The sequence below is a fragment of the Pholcus phalangioides genome, unplaced genomic scaffold (assembly GCF_987345545.1).
Source record: "Pholcus phalangioides strain wild (caught in Gottingen) unplaced genomic scaffold, Ppha-v1.0 ptg000039l_1, whole genome shotgun sequence".
Classification (NCBI taxonomy): domain Eukaryota; kingdom Metazoa; phylum Arthropoda; class Arachnida; order Araneae; family Pholcidae; genus Pholcus; species Pholcus phalangioides.
In genome coordinates, this window is record NW_028301625.1 from 1,576,790 (window position 1) to 1,589,424 (window position 12,635).

Here is a 12,635-nt window from a genome sequence, read left to right on the forward strand (position 1 = left end):
AACACATTGTTGTTAATATTTTAAGTTGTCATTAAAAAACTTCTATCTGGATAAAAAAAAAATTTGTGATTTTATGTTTACTACTTCATACTATGGTCTTAGACTATACATTGTTCAGTGACTGGCATTCATCATTCATGGTGTACATTTTGTGTATAGGTGAAACAACAGTTTACACACACACATAACAAAGCAGTTGGATACATAAGCCTATTCTAGGTTTTGTGATTCTGATGCTACCCAATAGCATTTAATTGTCTTCTGTATTTTTAGGACGTGTGTGTGTAGAGGCATAAACAATGTTTTCAAAGCTCTGCAACGAGCGAGAAATGAATGTGCTTCATTTGTCATAAGCAATCTTGCTGCCATTGAACTGTTTTTTTGAGTCCAGCAAAATATCCGTGTTTCTAACTACAATATTAGCTGAGATATTTGAATTCAAATATCACTGACAAATAGGAATTATAGGTTCCAGTCTAATTAGCCCTTGTGTGCAGAAAATGACCAGTGCAACAAAAAATATTAAATGATCAAAAATCGTGGAAAAGGGTGCAGAAAATAGCATAGCCTGCATTTTCAACAATTTTTGAATTAAAATACATTTGCTAACATTGCACTTCAAAACATGGAATTTGTTTTGTTGGACTCCAGAGAGACAGGGCAACATTTTTTCTTAATTGGAAGTTTGAAGAGACAAACCATATATAAAAAAAAAATATTATTTTGTATCTTGTTACACATATACAGCCACTCCCTAGTAAAATAAATGACATCTAAAAATATATATGAAAATGTAATTTTTGAATACTTTTTCATATTGAAAGTTTGTTTCTAGAACCAATGGTTCATGAGTTATTTGAGCTGAAACAGGCTTGAATATTCACCCTGTGTGTGGAACACACATATCATTTTTTAATGCTCTAATCTTTTTTTAAATAAAATTTAACATAAATAATATGATTATTTTGTAATTCCATGAAAGCATATTTTGTTCAACTACTTTCACTGTGTTTGTATATGAATCAACGAGTGTTTTAAACAGATAAAGATTGTGAATTTTTTCATAAAAGGGAATTACATCATATTTCACAGATTTTACTCTTTCCTTTAAGTTTTTTTTCAAAATTAACTGTGTTTTTCAAACTTTTGTTTCTTTTTCATTTGCAGAGTTTTTGGATAAAGAAGTTTCTGAACTCACAAGCATAGAATTTTCTTTGGATGATTCAGAATTACCCTGCCGAAATAATACTCCATTTTGTTCAACTACTCAGAATTTGACTGACAAACCTATATCACCAATGCTTAATCACAAATTTTCTAATTCAAATGATGCAGAGGATGAAGATGTACATGAGAAACATGACAACAGTTATGAAGATTCAAATACTCAAGAACCTGGCGACTTTAAAATGGCATCCATTGTTAAAACTATGAGAAGACTACGATATTTGAGTCAATGTGGTCAAGGATCAGAGCTGCTCGAAAAATCTAAGAAACCAATTCTTAAACGTTCATTGTCTTGTCCTGATTCAGAACTTAACTTTGCAATTGCTACTGAAGGTGTATCATGTGATTCAAGAAGTTCTTGTTTATCCAAATGTATAAAAACTTCAGTAGAATGTATTGCTTCAAGCTCAAAAACTCAAAGTAGTAGTGTCTTATGGACATCTGCCCCAATTCATTCTTCTGTTGACACATCATATGATCATTTGCTTACATCATTTTCCGATCAGGCTGCATGCTTCCCAATAGTAGAAAAGAATCTATCAAATAAAATTATAAATCCTTTTCCCTGTAGTCCATCTCCCGCCGAATTATTGGATAGACATCTTCAATTGGGGGCTGATTGCCATAGTGAAATGTGCTCTATTCCACTCACTTCAACTAAAGATGCAAAATGGACACATTTTGGAGGTAATTCTTGAACTTTTATCTAACAATGATCATATTTTCATTCACATTGATTTTCACCCAGTTTAAGATCAGTGACATTATTGATATGTGAACTGGATCAGTGATTTCATTTCAACAGAGGTACATGCAAGGGTCATCAGCAGAATCTGATAAACTTTTGCACTCCAAAATATTTGTACTATGAACTGTATTCTATTTGCAAATATTAGTTAAGATTATTGATCAGTTTTGTCACACTATAGTCATTTTCTGCACACGAGGGATAATTAGACTGGGACTTACAATTTATTGTCGATTTTGAACAGTACATTTGACATTTTTGCTTTTTTTTACCAACTGATGTTGGTGTACTAACAACTCAGTGTGGGTCTCCCTGATGTAACAATCTTCTTCTAAGGTCATGTTGTTGCCTTTTCTGTTATACCTCCTTGTCAGGAAAGTTTCTGACAAGGAAGAATCGATTGGTATGTTAGGTGAATATCTTATTGAACTGGGCTGCTACATCCATATATCAGTTAAAATAGGACAGCTATCTATTTAACATCAATAAATGAGAGGTCTACTGTATTCCTGTGCATTTTGCCACATGACCGGAAAATGAGGGGTTGAACAGCATGCCGGAAAACTCTGCATTTTCAGCATGACAAAAAAATAAATCTAACATTTTTTTAGAATTGGAGACTTCTTCAGTCTGGGGTAATCTTTGCTTCTTTTTTGAAATCTCTTTAATAATCCTCTGTAATTGGTAATTCAAAATTCAGTGCCTCTTTATGTAGCTAATTTTTTCAATACAACTTGACCTTGAAGAATGAAAGTTTCTTGGAATAGAACTTGCTGAAAGAATGTGATGGCTATAAGAATATTCAGTGTCCTTCAAAACCTTCAGCAATTCCAATATAAATTTTCTTACTGTGATCAGATATAGTAGATGATTTGTGTATCTCACACATGTTGAATTTCTTGTTATGACTGAAAATATAATTACAATGAAACTTCTCTAAGACGAACACTGTATGAGACAGACATCTGTCTTAAATGAAATCAAAAGATAGTCTGTACAATGATTGTGTAGTGTTTTGTTGACACCTTTATAAAATGGAAATATTATAACTTAATATTAAATGTTAGTCTAAAAAACAGAATATTATTTCAGTTTCTTGACAGTTTGTTTTGTACAGGTTGCACTGTAGTAAGAATGGGAGATGTGGATATATACAATTGAGTTCAGATAATATTTATTCAGACTTTTGTTAGTTTAATGAAAATATTAGTGGCACATCTTAGTATTTGACTGACTCTGGTAAAGTTTCAATTTTATTGTCTCATTATTATTGTTACAAAACATATAAATCAAACAGAAGAAAAAAAAAATCCATCAAGGGATCCTATAGGATCCATACTGGTGGACACACCAATTTCATAAGGGTACAGTCATTTTCAACAGTTGAATCAAGTATATAATTTATGTGTATAATACATCCATTAAAATGAAAAACTTAACGAGAAGAAAAAAAGAATTATAAACACAAACAAAAAAGGGGGAGACAGGGAAGAAAACAGTAATATCTATAAACATAACACCAGTCTGCATTTTTAAATTTTTTGTCAGATGATTTCTTAAAAGTCAGTGTTCCTGAATCAATTTTTGATGCTGATTCTGGAAATGACTTCCATTTTTCTCTATCACGTCAGGTTTTTACAAAAAATAAGAAGTCATGTTTTCAATATTTTAATTAATATAATGAAAAATCAATCACCATTTCATACAAAGTATTTTGATACACACTTTAAAAATACTGTAAAGAACTGTCCTAATAATTTCATGACTATTCTTTAATAAAATGAAAAGCAAACAGTGTTCCATTAAACAAACTTTCTCCTTTTTGACTTTCTTGCAGATCCTACTTCATCAATTCTGCCCCTCTTTAACATCCAACAATAGTCTGCTATCATATTTTCATTCCATATTCCCTGGTACCTATTCTCCATCTCTTTAATATCCTGGTGAAAGCGTTCACCATGCTCTTCACTGTAATGTCCCAGATTTTCCGGAAAGTACTCGATATGAGAATGTAGAAAGTGCACTTTTACACTCGTTACAACCTAACTTCTTGAAATTCTCCAACATTGTTTCAACAATGTTTCTGTAATTTGGATCTTTGTTATTCCCAGGAAAATTTTCAGAAACAGATGAGAAGGCAGTCCATGCGTTTTTTTCTCTCTCATTCATCATTTTTTCAAAGTCTTTGTCCTTCATCAGTTTTTTGATTTGAGGACCAACAAAAATTCCAGCTTTCAATTTTTTGTGTGTGATGGAGGAAAATTTCACAGAAAGGTACTTGAAGCAAGGCCTGTCTTGTGGTAGAACCCTTACAAACTGCTTCATCAAGCCTAATTGGATATGTAATGGAAGCAAGATTTTTTTAAGGGTCTATGAGCGGTTCGTGCAGGATATTTTTAGTCCCAAGAACAAAATTTCTTCGCTCTGGCCAAACTCTCACAATCCAATGCTTTTGCTTTGCCCGACTGTCCCATTCACATAGAAAGCAAGGCATTTTTGTGTACCCAGCTTGTTATCCTAATAGTATTCCTATAACTTTGAAGTCACCACAGATCAGCCATTTGTGTAACTAACGCATACTGAATATTTGTTAAGTTCCTTCATGTTCTTGAATGTCTCTTTCATTTGAACTGGATGGGCCACAGGAATGGACCCATACACATTACCATTATGCAGTAACACGCCTTTGAGACTCCTCTTGGAGGGGTCAATAAAAAGTCACCACTCAGTAGGATCATGTTCGATACCATAGAAGTGCATCAAGTTGTTAATGTTATTGCAGTAAACCAATGAATCTTTCTTTGAGAATAAAGGAAGTAGTTCTTTTTCTCTGTGTCTGTACCAGGAAAAATGTGTTCCTGGTGCCAGAAGATTCTTGCTTTTAAACCGGGAGCCAAGTAGTTCCGCAGATTCCTTAGGCAAGTTCAGATCACATACTAGATCATTAAATTCACTCTGGTAGAACCGTTGTGAAGTAAAGTCATCTTCAGGCTCATAGACATCATCACTATCATTTTCGGAGATTGCAGCAGGTTCACATTCCACATCGTCTGCCACATTCTGTAAAGCAGCTGGAGGAACAGGGGCAGGCAGTTCTTATCCATGTGGAACTGGCAAAATAGCTGAAGGAATGCTTGGATACACAATTTTGTTCTTATTTTTTGCATTGCACCCCTGTACATTCATTAAACAGAAGTAACAGTCATTATAAGGTGGTCTTTGGGCTCCCTCCACACCATAAGAATTGCAAAATGCATGCACGTTTTCTTTCCTTTTGTCCATAACCTTAACCTTTCAACACAATAGCAGCAAACTTTCTTTGGTGCCCATGCCTTATCCTGATCACCTAGTTTCACTTTAAAATAAGCATAGTAAGCTTTCTTCACAAAGTCTGTTATATCTGCTCTTTGCTGAAGCATTACAAAATTTTCGCTAATGTAGCAGAAAACATTAGGATTGTTCGCACACTTGCGTGTAGACATTGTAAAACAACAAGACAAAAACTGAGAACAATTTGTGGAAATGCAAACAGAAAGAAATAAACTGGAAATTTGAGCATCTGACAGCTTTAATGTTACTTTTTGGACTCATGCCAATTAATTCTCACCAATCAGACTGTATTCTAGAAGTGGTTTGATAAGTTGGCAAGTGTCCAAAAGTACACTTACGTTATGTGTAACAAACACATAATGCTCTTAGCGATGAATCTTCAAAATCAACTTGGGTCGATTGTGAACGAACTGTATGTGATAGAAGAAAACTAAGAACAGTTCTGTAATCAGCATAAAAAGTGAGCTAAGGACAGTTATTAGTTTTCAATCATCTGATATCATGCAGACTAGTGTTGTTATATAAGTCATGATTTGCCCAAATATTGATATTTATTGGTGAATCTGGTGTATGCAATGAAATTTGTGTGTAATCATGATTATAGGAAAAAAAGGAAAAACAATATAAAAGATAATATTATGGGCAATGACCGGAGGAATATAAACATATCAATTAATATAATTATATTTTATCTATAGCTCAAAAATTGCATGTATATATGTCTATATATCTATACACCAAGATTTCAAAAATTGTCTTCAATGTTGTTTATGATAAATAGGTAATTCTCGAGCCATTTTGTTCAAGATTTGTCAAAACCAAAAGATTAATCAGAAAAATGTTTAAATGAGAGAGATCTATAGGTGTGATGATGAAAGGAGGAGTGACAACATATGTCTCGTATAAAATATATTTAATTTATAAATGTGTATGACAGAAATCAAAGATTATAAAATAAAAGGGTATAGAAACATATTCTTCTGACAACAACAATCATGGCCATTCATGAGCGTGTTTGAAAACCAACTGATTCCACATTGTTGACAATCTTGACTCTGGTTGGCATTGACCGATTCCCCCGCCAGCAATAGCGAGAGAACTACTTGCAGGGCAACCTGAACCTGACCTGTCTACCCAAGCAGGTGGTCACAAAATGTTTGTTGTTGGAAGTCTGTTGGTTCTTTGAAGTTGTTGTCCGTGGATCCTTGGAAGGCTCATGGGCAGTGAAGATGTCACTACGCATCAAGGATGGAACCAATGGTCAAATGCAACCTGTAGAGACATCACAGTGCAGCTGAAGCTCTGGCCCATTAACAAGAAGAGACTGGATTTTCAAGGAAGTAGGTGAACGATTGGTGAGTAGTTGCTGAATGTCCTCATCTTTGACTTGTTCCTCTGCCATTCATTTGAAGTCAGTTGTAGATGGTGTCTCTATGGTAGATAGGGGTATCCGAGACAATGCATCTGCCACAACATTTTCTACATCCTTGATGTTTCGGATGTCATTGCCGGAACTAGGAGAAATGAGGACGACTGCCCTAGCTGGCAAAATTTAGGGAGGGTGGAAATTTTAGGTGGAAACAAAGAAAACCATCATAAAATTGTCAAATTTTAATATTTTGGGGGCAGCAAAAATCCTAGGTATGGCCCTGTAGATGTCAGTGGTAAAAAACTGGCGTATGAAGTTGAGTTGTAGAAGCTGACGAGGTGAGCACTTATCAGTAGCCTGGCGGAAAGTGAATATGAGAGACTTCTGATCTGTGTAGAGAGCGAATGGATGGCCTTCAACCATGTGCCTGAAGTATTTGATGGCAGAGTAGCCTGCAAACAGCTCTCGATCATAGGCGCTGTAATTATTTTGTGCAGGAGATAACTTCATAGAGTAGAAACCAAGTGGCTGCCTTGGAATGTTACAGCTGTATTCGACAATCCAAAGGGCATGGAGAGAAATTCGAACAGCCTAAATGGCATTGTTTCTGGATATCATCTTGTCTCACAGGGATTTGATGAAAAGCTTTTACAAGATCTAGGATGGAAAATATTCCATCTAGCCCTAAATTTTGCTCCAGTCTCTGTCAGTTCAGGAAACTCTGCGAGAATTCAATGAAATTCATCATTGTTCTGAATGTACTTCACTGTTGGGGAATGTACGTCCTCACCAGCAATCTTGCAACGTGAATAAAGCTGAGTGAGTGGATCAATTAATCAACCGCAGCAAACATTGGTGAGCAATCTGAAATGTTGCAGAAAGTCAGATCCAATGATTGGACGCGAAACGGCAGCAAAGATGAATGACCAATGAAATGCACAAAAAAGTTCCAGATCAAACTTTAACATTTGTGACCGAAGGTATTGATGGCAGTTCCGTTTGCAGCAAAAAAATGAAGCTTGTCTGTCTCATGCCTGGAATTTTTCTTTGTATATTGGTAGTACAGATACATCAGTGTCATCAGTACAGATACATCAGCGTCATCAGTACAGATACATCAGCGTCATCAGTACTGACAATGCAGGCCAGGGGATATATCTGAGAGTTGCAGGTGCTGTATGTTCAATGTGCCATCATCAGATGTTTGGAGTGATGGCTGTGCTAGTTTCCTTGGTTAAAGTTGCATGACTTGGAGCATTCATTTGCTTTGCTTACAAAGCGTCGATGATACCAGCACTGTCCCTCTGCGAAATTGCTATTCAGCTACGAGATCGTGATCTAGAATGGTGGCGAAAGTTCCGTTGGCCGCAGAAGAACCACTTGCAGCCAATCAGCGCACAATACATCCACACAAGCCAACCAATGCAGTTCTTCTGCAGCCGATCAAGTCTCAGATAGAGAACAAGTCAATGACAGTAGATGTACGAAGCCGTTCTCGCTTGCAGCGGAGACTTACGTCCAAATAACCTCAGATGATGCCTGCCACAGATGTGGGTGAAACGTCAGGAAGAAAATCTCCTAGACCATGGCCTAATAACCCGTAAACCGTTTGCAAGTCATGTATGTAGAGTGATTATTTTATGAATTCTTATGATGCTGGGTAACAAATCAAAAGTTGTAATTTCTGAACCACTTCTATGTCTATGTTTTTGAGAAGAGGGAAAATTTGGCAAATAAAAAATAAATTTGCATATGTGCCCTGCTCCCTTTTTTTTGCTGTAAAACTTATTAACCTTTTTATTGCTGTAAAAGTTATTAAGTTTGCCATGACTCCTTAAAAACTGCTTGAAACTCCTTAAAAAGTCCTTAAAAACTCCTTAATTTTTATTTAGGAAATTTTGTATAAACCCTGTTCTAGCTTGTCCAGCATGTCATTTGAGATCACCAATATTTGCTGGATGTGGGTTGGCAAGCATTGCAGGAACAAAGTCTTTAAGAGGTTGTCTCCAGTGTGAGCAGATGCTTTTCTCCGCATTTCAAGAAACAGCTGAGATGGTTACTTGTCGCCCAACTGCATGCCAGAGATCAAGTCCTTGAGATGCTGTACCTCGGTATCGGCGCGCTGAACGCACAAGTTAACTTTTAGAGCTGTGTATGGTATTACAACAGAAAAACTGGCAAGCGTGTCGCTAACCACAGCCAATTCCTCGAGTTCCAATACTGCTAGAACATGACGGAACTTCGTTATCTCAGTCCTCACTCCAGCAAGATTGAATTGTGACTTGAGTTGCCGGAACACGATGGATGGGTTTGAACACCAGAATTGAGATGGTTTAATTGCAATCTGATTAACATTAGTCGGTTCTTGATCCATTATGAGATTGGCAATGAATAAAAAATATTAAAAAAATTATCAGTTCCTTAGTATAGAAAGAAATATTTTAGGCTCCTGACAAAAATCATGTCTGCTGTCACCAATTATAGGTGCGATAATGAAAGGAGGAGTGATGACATGTTGTATGAAATATATTTAATTTATTAATGTATACATTAGAAATTAAAGACTACAATGAAAGGCTATAGAAAAATATATAGGCTATAGAACAACAATTATACGGCCATTCACAAGCGCATTCAAAAATAAACTAATTCCACATTGTTGACAACCTTGACTCTGTGGTCGGCTTTGAGTCCCCTCAGATCTAATGACTAGAAAGAGACTCTCCATCCAGTTTTCAGTTGGTTATTAGGGGGGGGACCAACAAAAATTTCCGGAACTGGAAAAACAATTAACTGAACTTATCTAATTTTTTCTCAATTAACTTATTCATCCAAGAAATTGAATAAAAGTTTTCATATTGAAACTCTGATACTTTACTGCAGACCAACTCCAGTCATATATTGCCATATATATGGCAATTTTCAACCAGTAGAGTTGGGTGAGAAATGAAGGTGCCATCTATCAGTGGTTACCCCAGGCTCTGTAAGTAAAGAACTTATTTCTGATGTTCTTCGCCAGATTTGAACCTATGGACCTTAATAGTAACCTTCATGGTGGATGGCAAGCTCTTACCACTGCAGCACTCGGGCGCACCGTATTGAAACTGGAGTAAATATAAAAATTTGTGCAATGCGGTTTATTCAAGACATAAGAGACTGATGATGATTTTAATTCTTCAAATAGATAGGTCATTGGAAAAGTTTCTTTAAAAAATATCATGTAAATTAAACTGTAGCAAGTGCTAGACAAAAATTTAAAAACATGCAGTTGAAAATTTCTAAAATTGCCTTATATAAAAAATTGCTATAAAAAATTAAAACAACATGTACATTTAGGTAACATGAAAAAGTGGTTAATAAAGTAAATTTAAATTACATAAATTTATATTCATTAAATTAATTATATTAAAACTGATTAATAATATGAAAAAATACATAATATCAAAAAATTGTTTTATAGGGCATGCTAGAAATCACCAACTATTCCGAATAAAAAAACTGGTGTCCCTTTTTCTTTTCAGCTTGCCAAATTATGTGCAAGAATATGATATGTCATCTACATCCATTGATACATAAGCATCTAGTTTTATTTTCTTCATTACTACTGCAGTCAAACTTTGAAAATACAAAACTGAAAGGATCACAGGATCACACAAGAAAATCATTTTACCTTTAACAGAATTTCATGTGTTCCAATAAATTTAAAAACTCTTCCATTTTGATAAGACTAATTCACATGTCTTGCATTAAATAATAAAGTGGAACTTTGGTTAATGAGCAATTTACATAAGTAAAAATTTTGCACTTTGTTTATTTATTCTTATGTTATCACAACTTAGCTGATGGTTTTCCACTTTCGTCCACGCATGTACTGTGGAATAGTGGGTAATATTTTCCTTTACAGTCCCCAGTCAGTATGCTTCACCCTCACGCGAAAATTAACACTTGTGAGTGTGACTGTTTATGATACAAAACTAGGTGTAGCATTGTAACCACACCCATGTACACTTGAAGTTATTTTAAATTCTACTTGGAGAAACTGTGGGCTTATAGCAAGGTCTTAGCAAGGGGGAACTTGAGGTTCTGGTCCCCCGAAATGTGAGAAAATGTCCAAAAATAGGGGAAAAAGATGGCCAAATTTGTTGTTCTATCCCTTTGCCCCCCCAAAATGAAAGTGGGTCCCCCCCCCCCCCGAACAAAATTTCTGGCTGATAGCCTCTCAGAGTCATATTCAGTAATGCTATCTCATGAATAGGAGCTCACATTTGTTGAAGAGATTGTGTCATTATGAAAGGCTGTGGTACTGGAGGGGCATAAGGATGACATTCAAGAACTAGTGATAGAACATGGCTAGGAGTTGACAGAAAATGAACTGATGGATCTCCTTTGCATGCAACAGCAATGGTTTACGAAGGGTATCACATCTGAGGAAGAGAGATGGGAGGAGAAGTCCCTCACTTTTCAAATGAAGGTAGAGAGATGCATAGAATGTGAGAATCTGTGTAAAATTTTGTAGAAAAGAATCACCGGAATAGTGCTATACCATTGTGAACAATAAAGCTGTTCAATGACAATATACAATTTCCCATTTCCAGCAAATACTAAAAAGGATGCAAAAGCAAGTGTCATTGAATAGCTTCTTTTTCAAAGTCGCACTAAAAGAATAAGTAGCAAACAACAGAGTCTGCAAATCACCCTAAACGATAGTCTTCCTTTCTCTCATCATTTGAAGTGAGTTAATTTGTAAACATTATGAACTATGTATGAATGATGCATTATATATATGAACTATGTATTGTATATGGTTGATAAGGTTGTTTTTTATGGCATTGTATGTTTATTTATGGCATAATTATATTACAGTAGAGCAGTGTTTCCCAAAGTGGGCAGTATCGCCCCCTGGTGGGCGATGGAATGATCCAGGGAGCAATAGAAGCTATGGATTTAACATGGGATCCTATGAGTTCACTTGAGTTGGGGGGCGATGAGGGGTAAAAAATTTCTTAAGAAGGGGGCGATGGAATGAAAAGTTCGAGAAACCATGCAGTAGAGCATCGATAATCTGAATACCTATCAATCAAAACATTGGTTAACCCAAAGCATTCCAGTCTGAAAATTAAAATTTGCACGTGCCATGTAGAAGTTCTGCTAGTTGCCAATAGTGCTTTCCCCCTCCTGGAATAAGCTTCTTCCATCAGATGAGTCTATCACTGCATCTCGAGAGCCACCAAACAGCCAATTTGTATCAGAACTGGCTGGGCTGATTAAAAAATCTTCAGGATTTGAAAAATATGACCAGGAAAGCATTCAAGAGTGGCTCGAATGTGATGACAATGACCTTGGCTATCAAGTATTGACGGGCAATGAAATCATTGCCAGTGTCATCAACGACCCTTAACGATGAGGAAGAGCCTAGTGACGATGACCGTGCATGAAAAAGACCATCCAGTGAGAAAGCTTTCACTGCCTTCAGACGGCTATGAAGTGGTTAGAACAGCAAGAAGAATGTGATGCTGTTCAATTACTGTCTTTAAAATGTTTTCAAGATTTAGTGGCAAAAAAAAACAAAAGTAAATCTCAGCTCTGAAGCAAAAGAATTTTGGACTTCTTTTCCTAAACTGTAGGTCTACTTTAATGGGGCTATTTTGAACTTGTCAAACTAGGTTAGTCAGTTCTCTGTGTTATTTGTAAGACATGTCAGAGATGCCATTGATGTGTTATAGCGTATCAAATACCCGAAATTTTGGAAAAGGATGCTTAAAAATTCGGTTCACACGTCCTCTGGGACATGTTCCTTCCTAGTTCCAAGATGAAAAACAGAGAGAGGAAAATGACCTCCCCAATTTTTTTCCCCTTTCTTTTTTTTCTTCCTCCTTTTCACAGTCTATCATGATCGCGCAACCTTGAAAAAGTGGTTTTAGTACTTTGTATACTGTATTGTATTGATATACATGTGGGTTG

The 12,635-nt window shown here is 35.9% G+C and overlaps 1 protein-coding gene across 3 annotated transcripts in view; it reads left to right on the forward strand.

The window, feature by feature from the left end:
* Tsc1 (tuberous sclerosis 1 protein hamartin) overlaps positions 1-12,635 on the forward strand; it is a 134,237-nt gene that overhangs the window by 73,078 nt on the left and 48,524 nt on the right. For all 3 annotated transcript variants that reach the window (XM_089253459.1, XM_089253458.1, XM_089253460.1), the window contains one exon: positions 1,168-1,914. In XM_089253459.1, the coding sequence (XP_089109585.1) occupies positions 1,168-1,914 (747 nt within the window). The remainder of the gene's footprint in view (positions 1-1,167; positions 1,915-12,635) is intronic.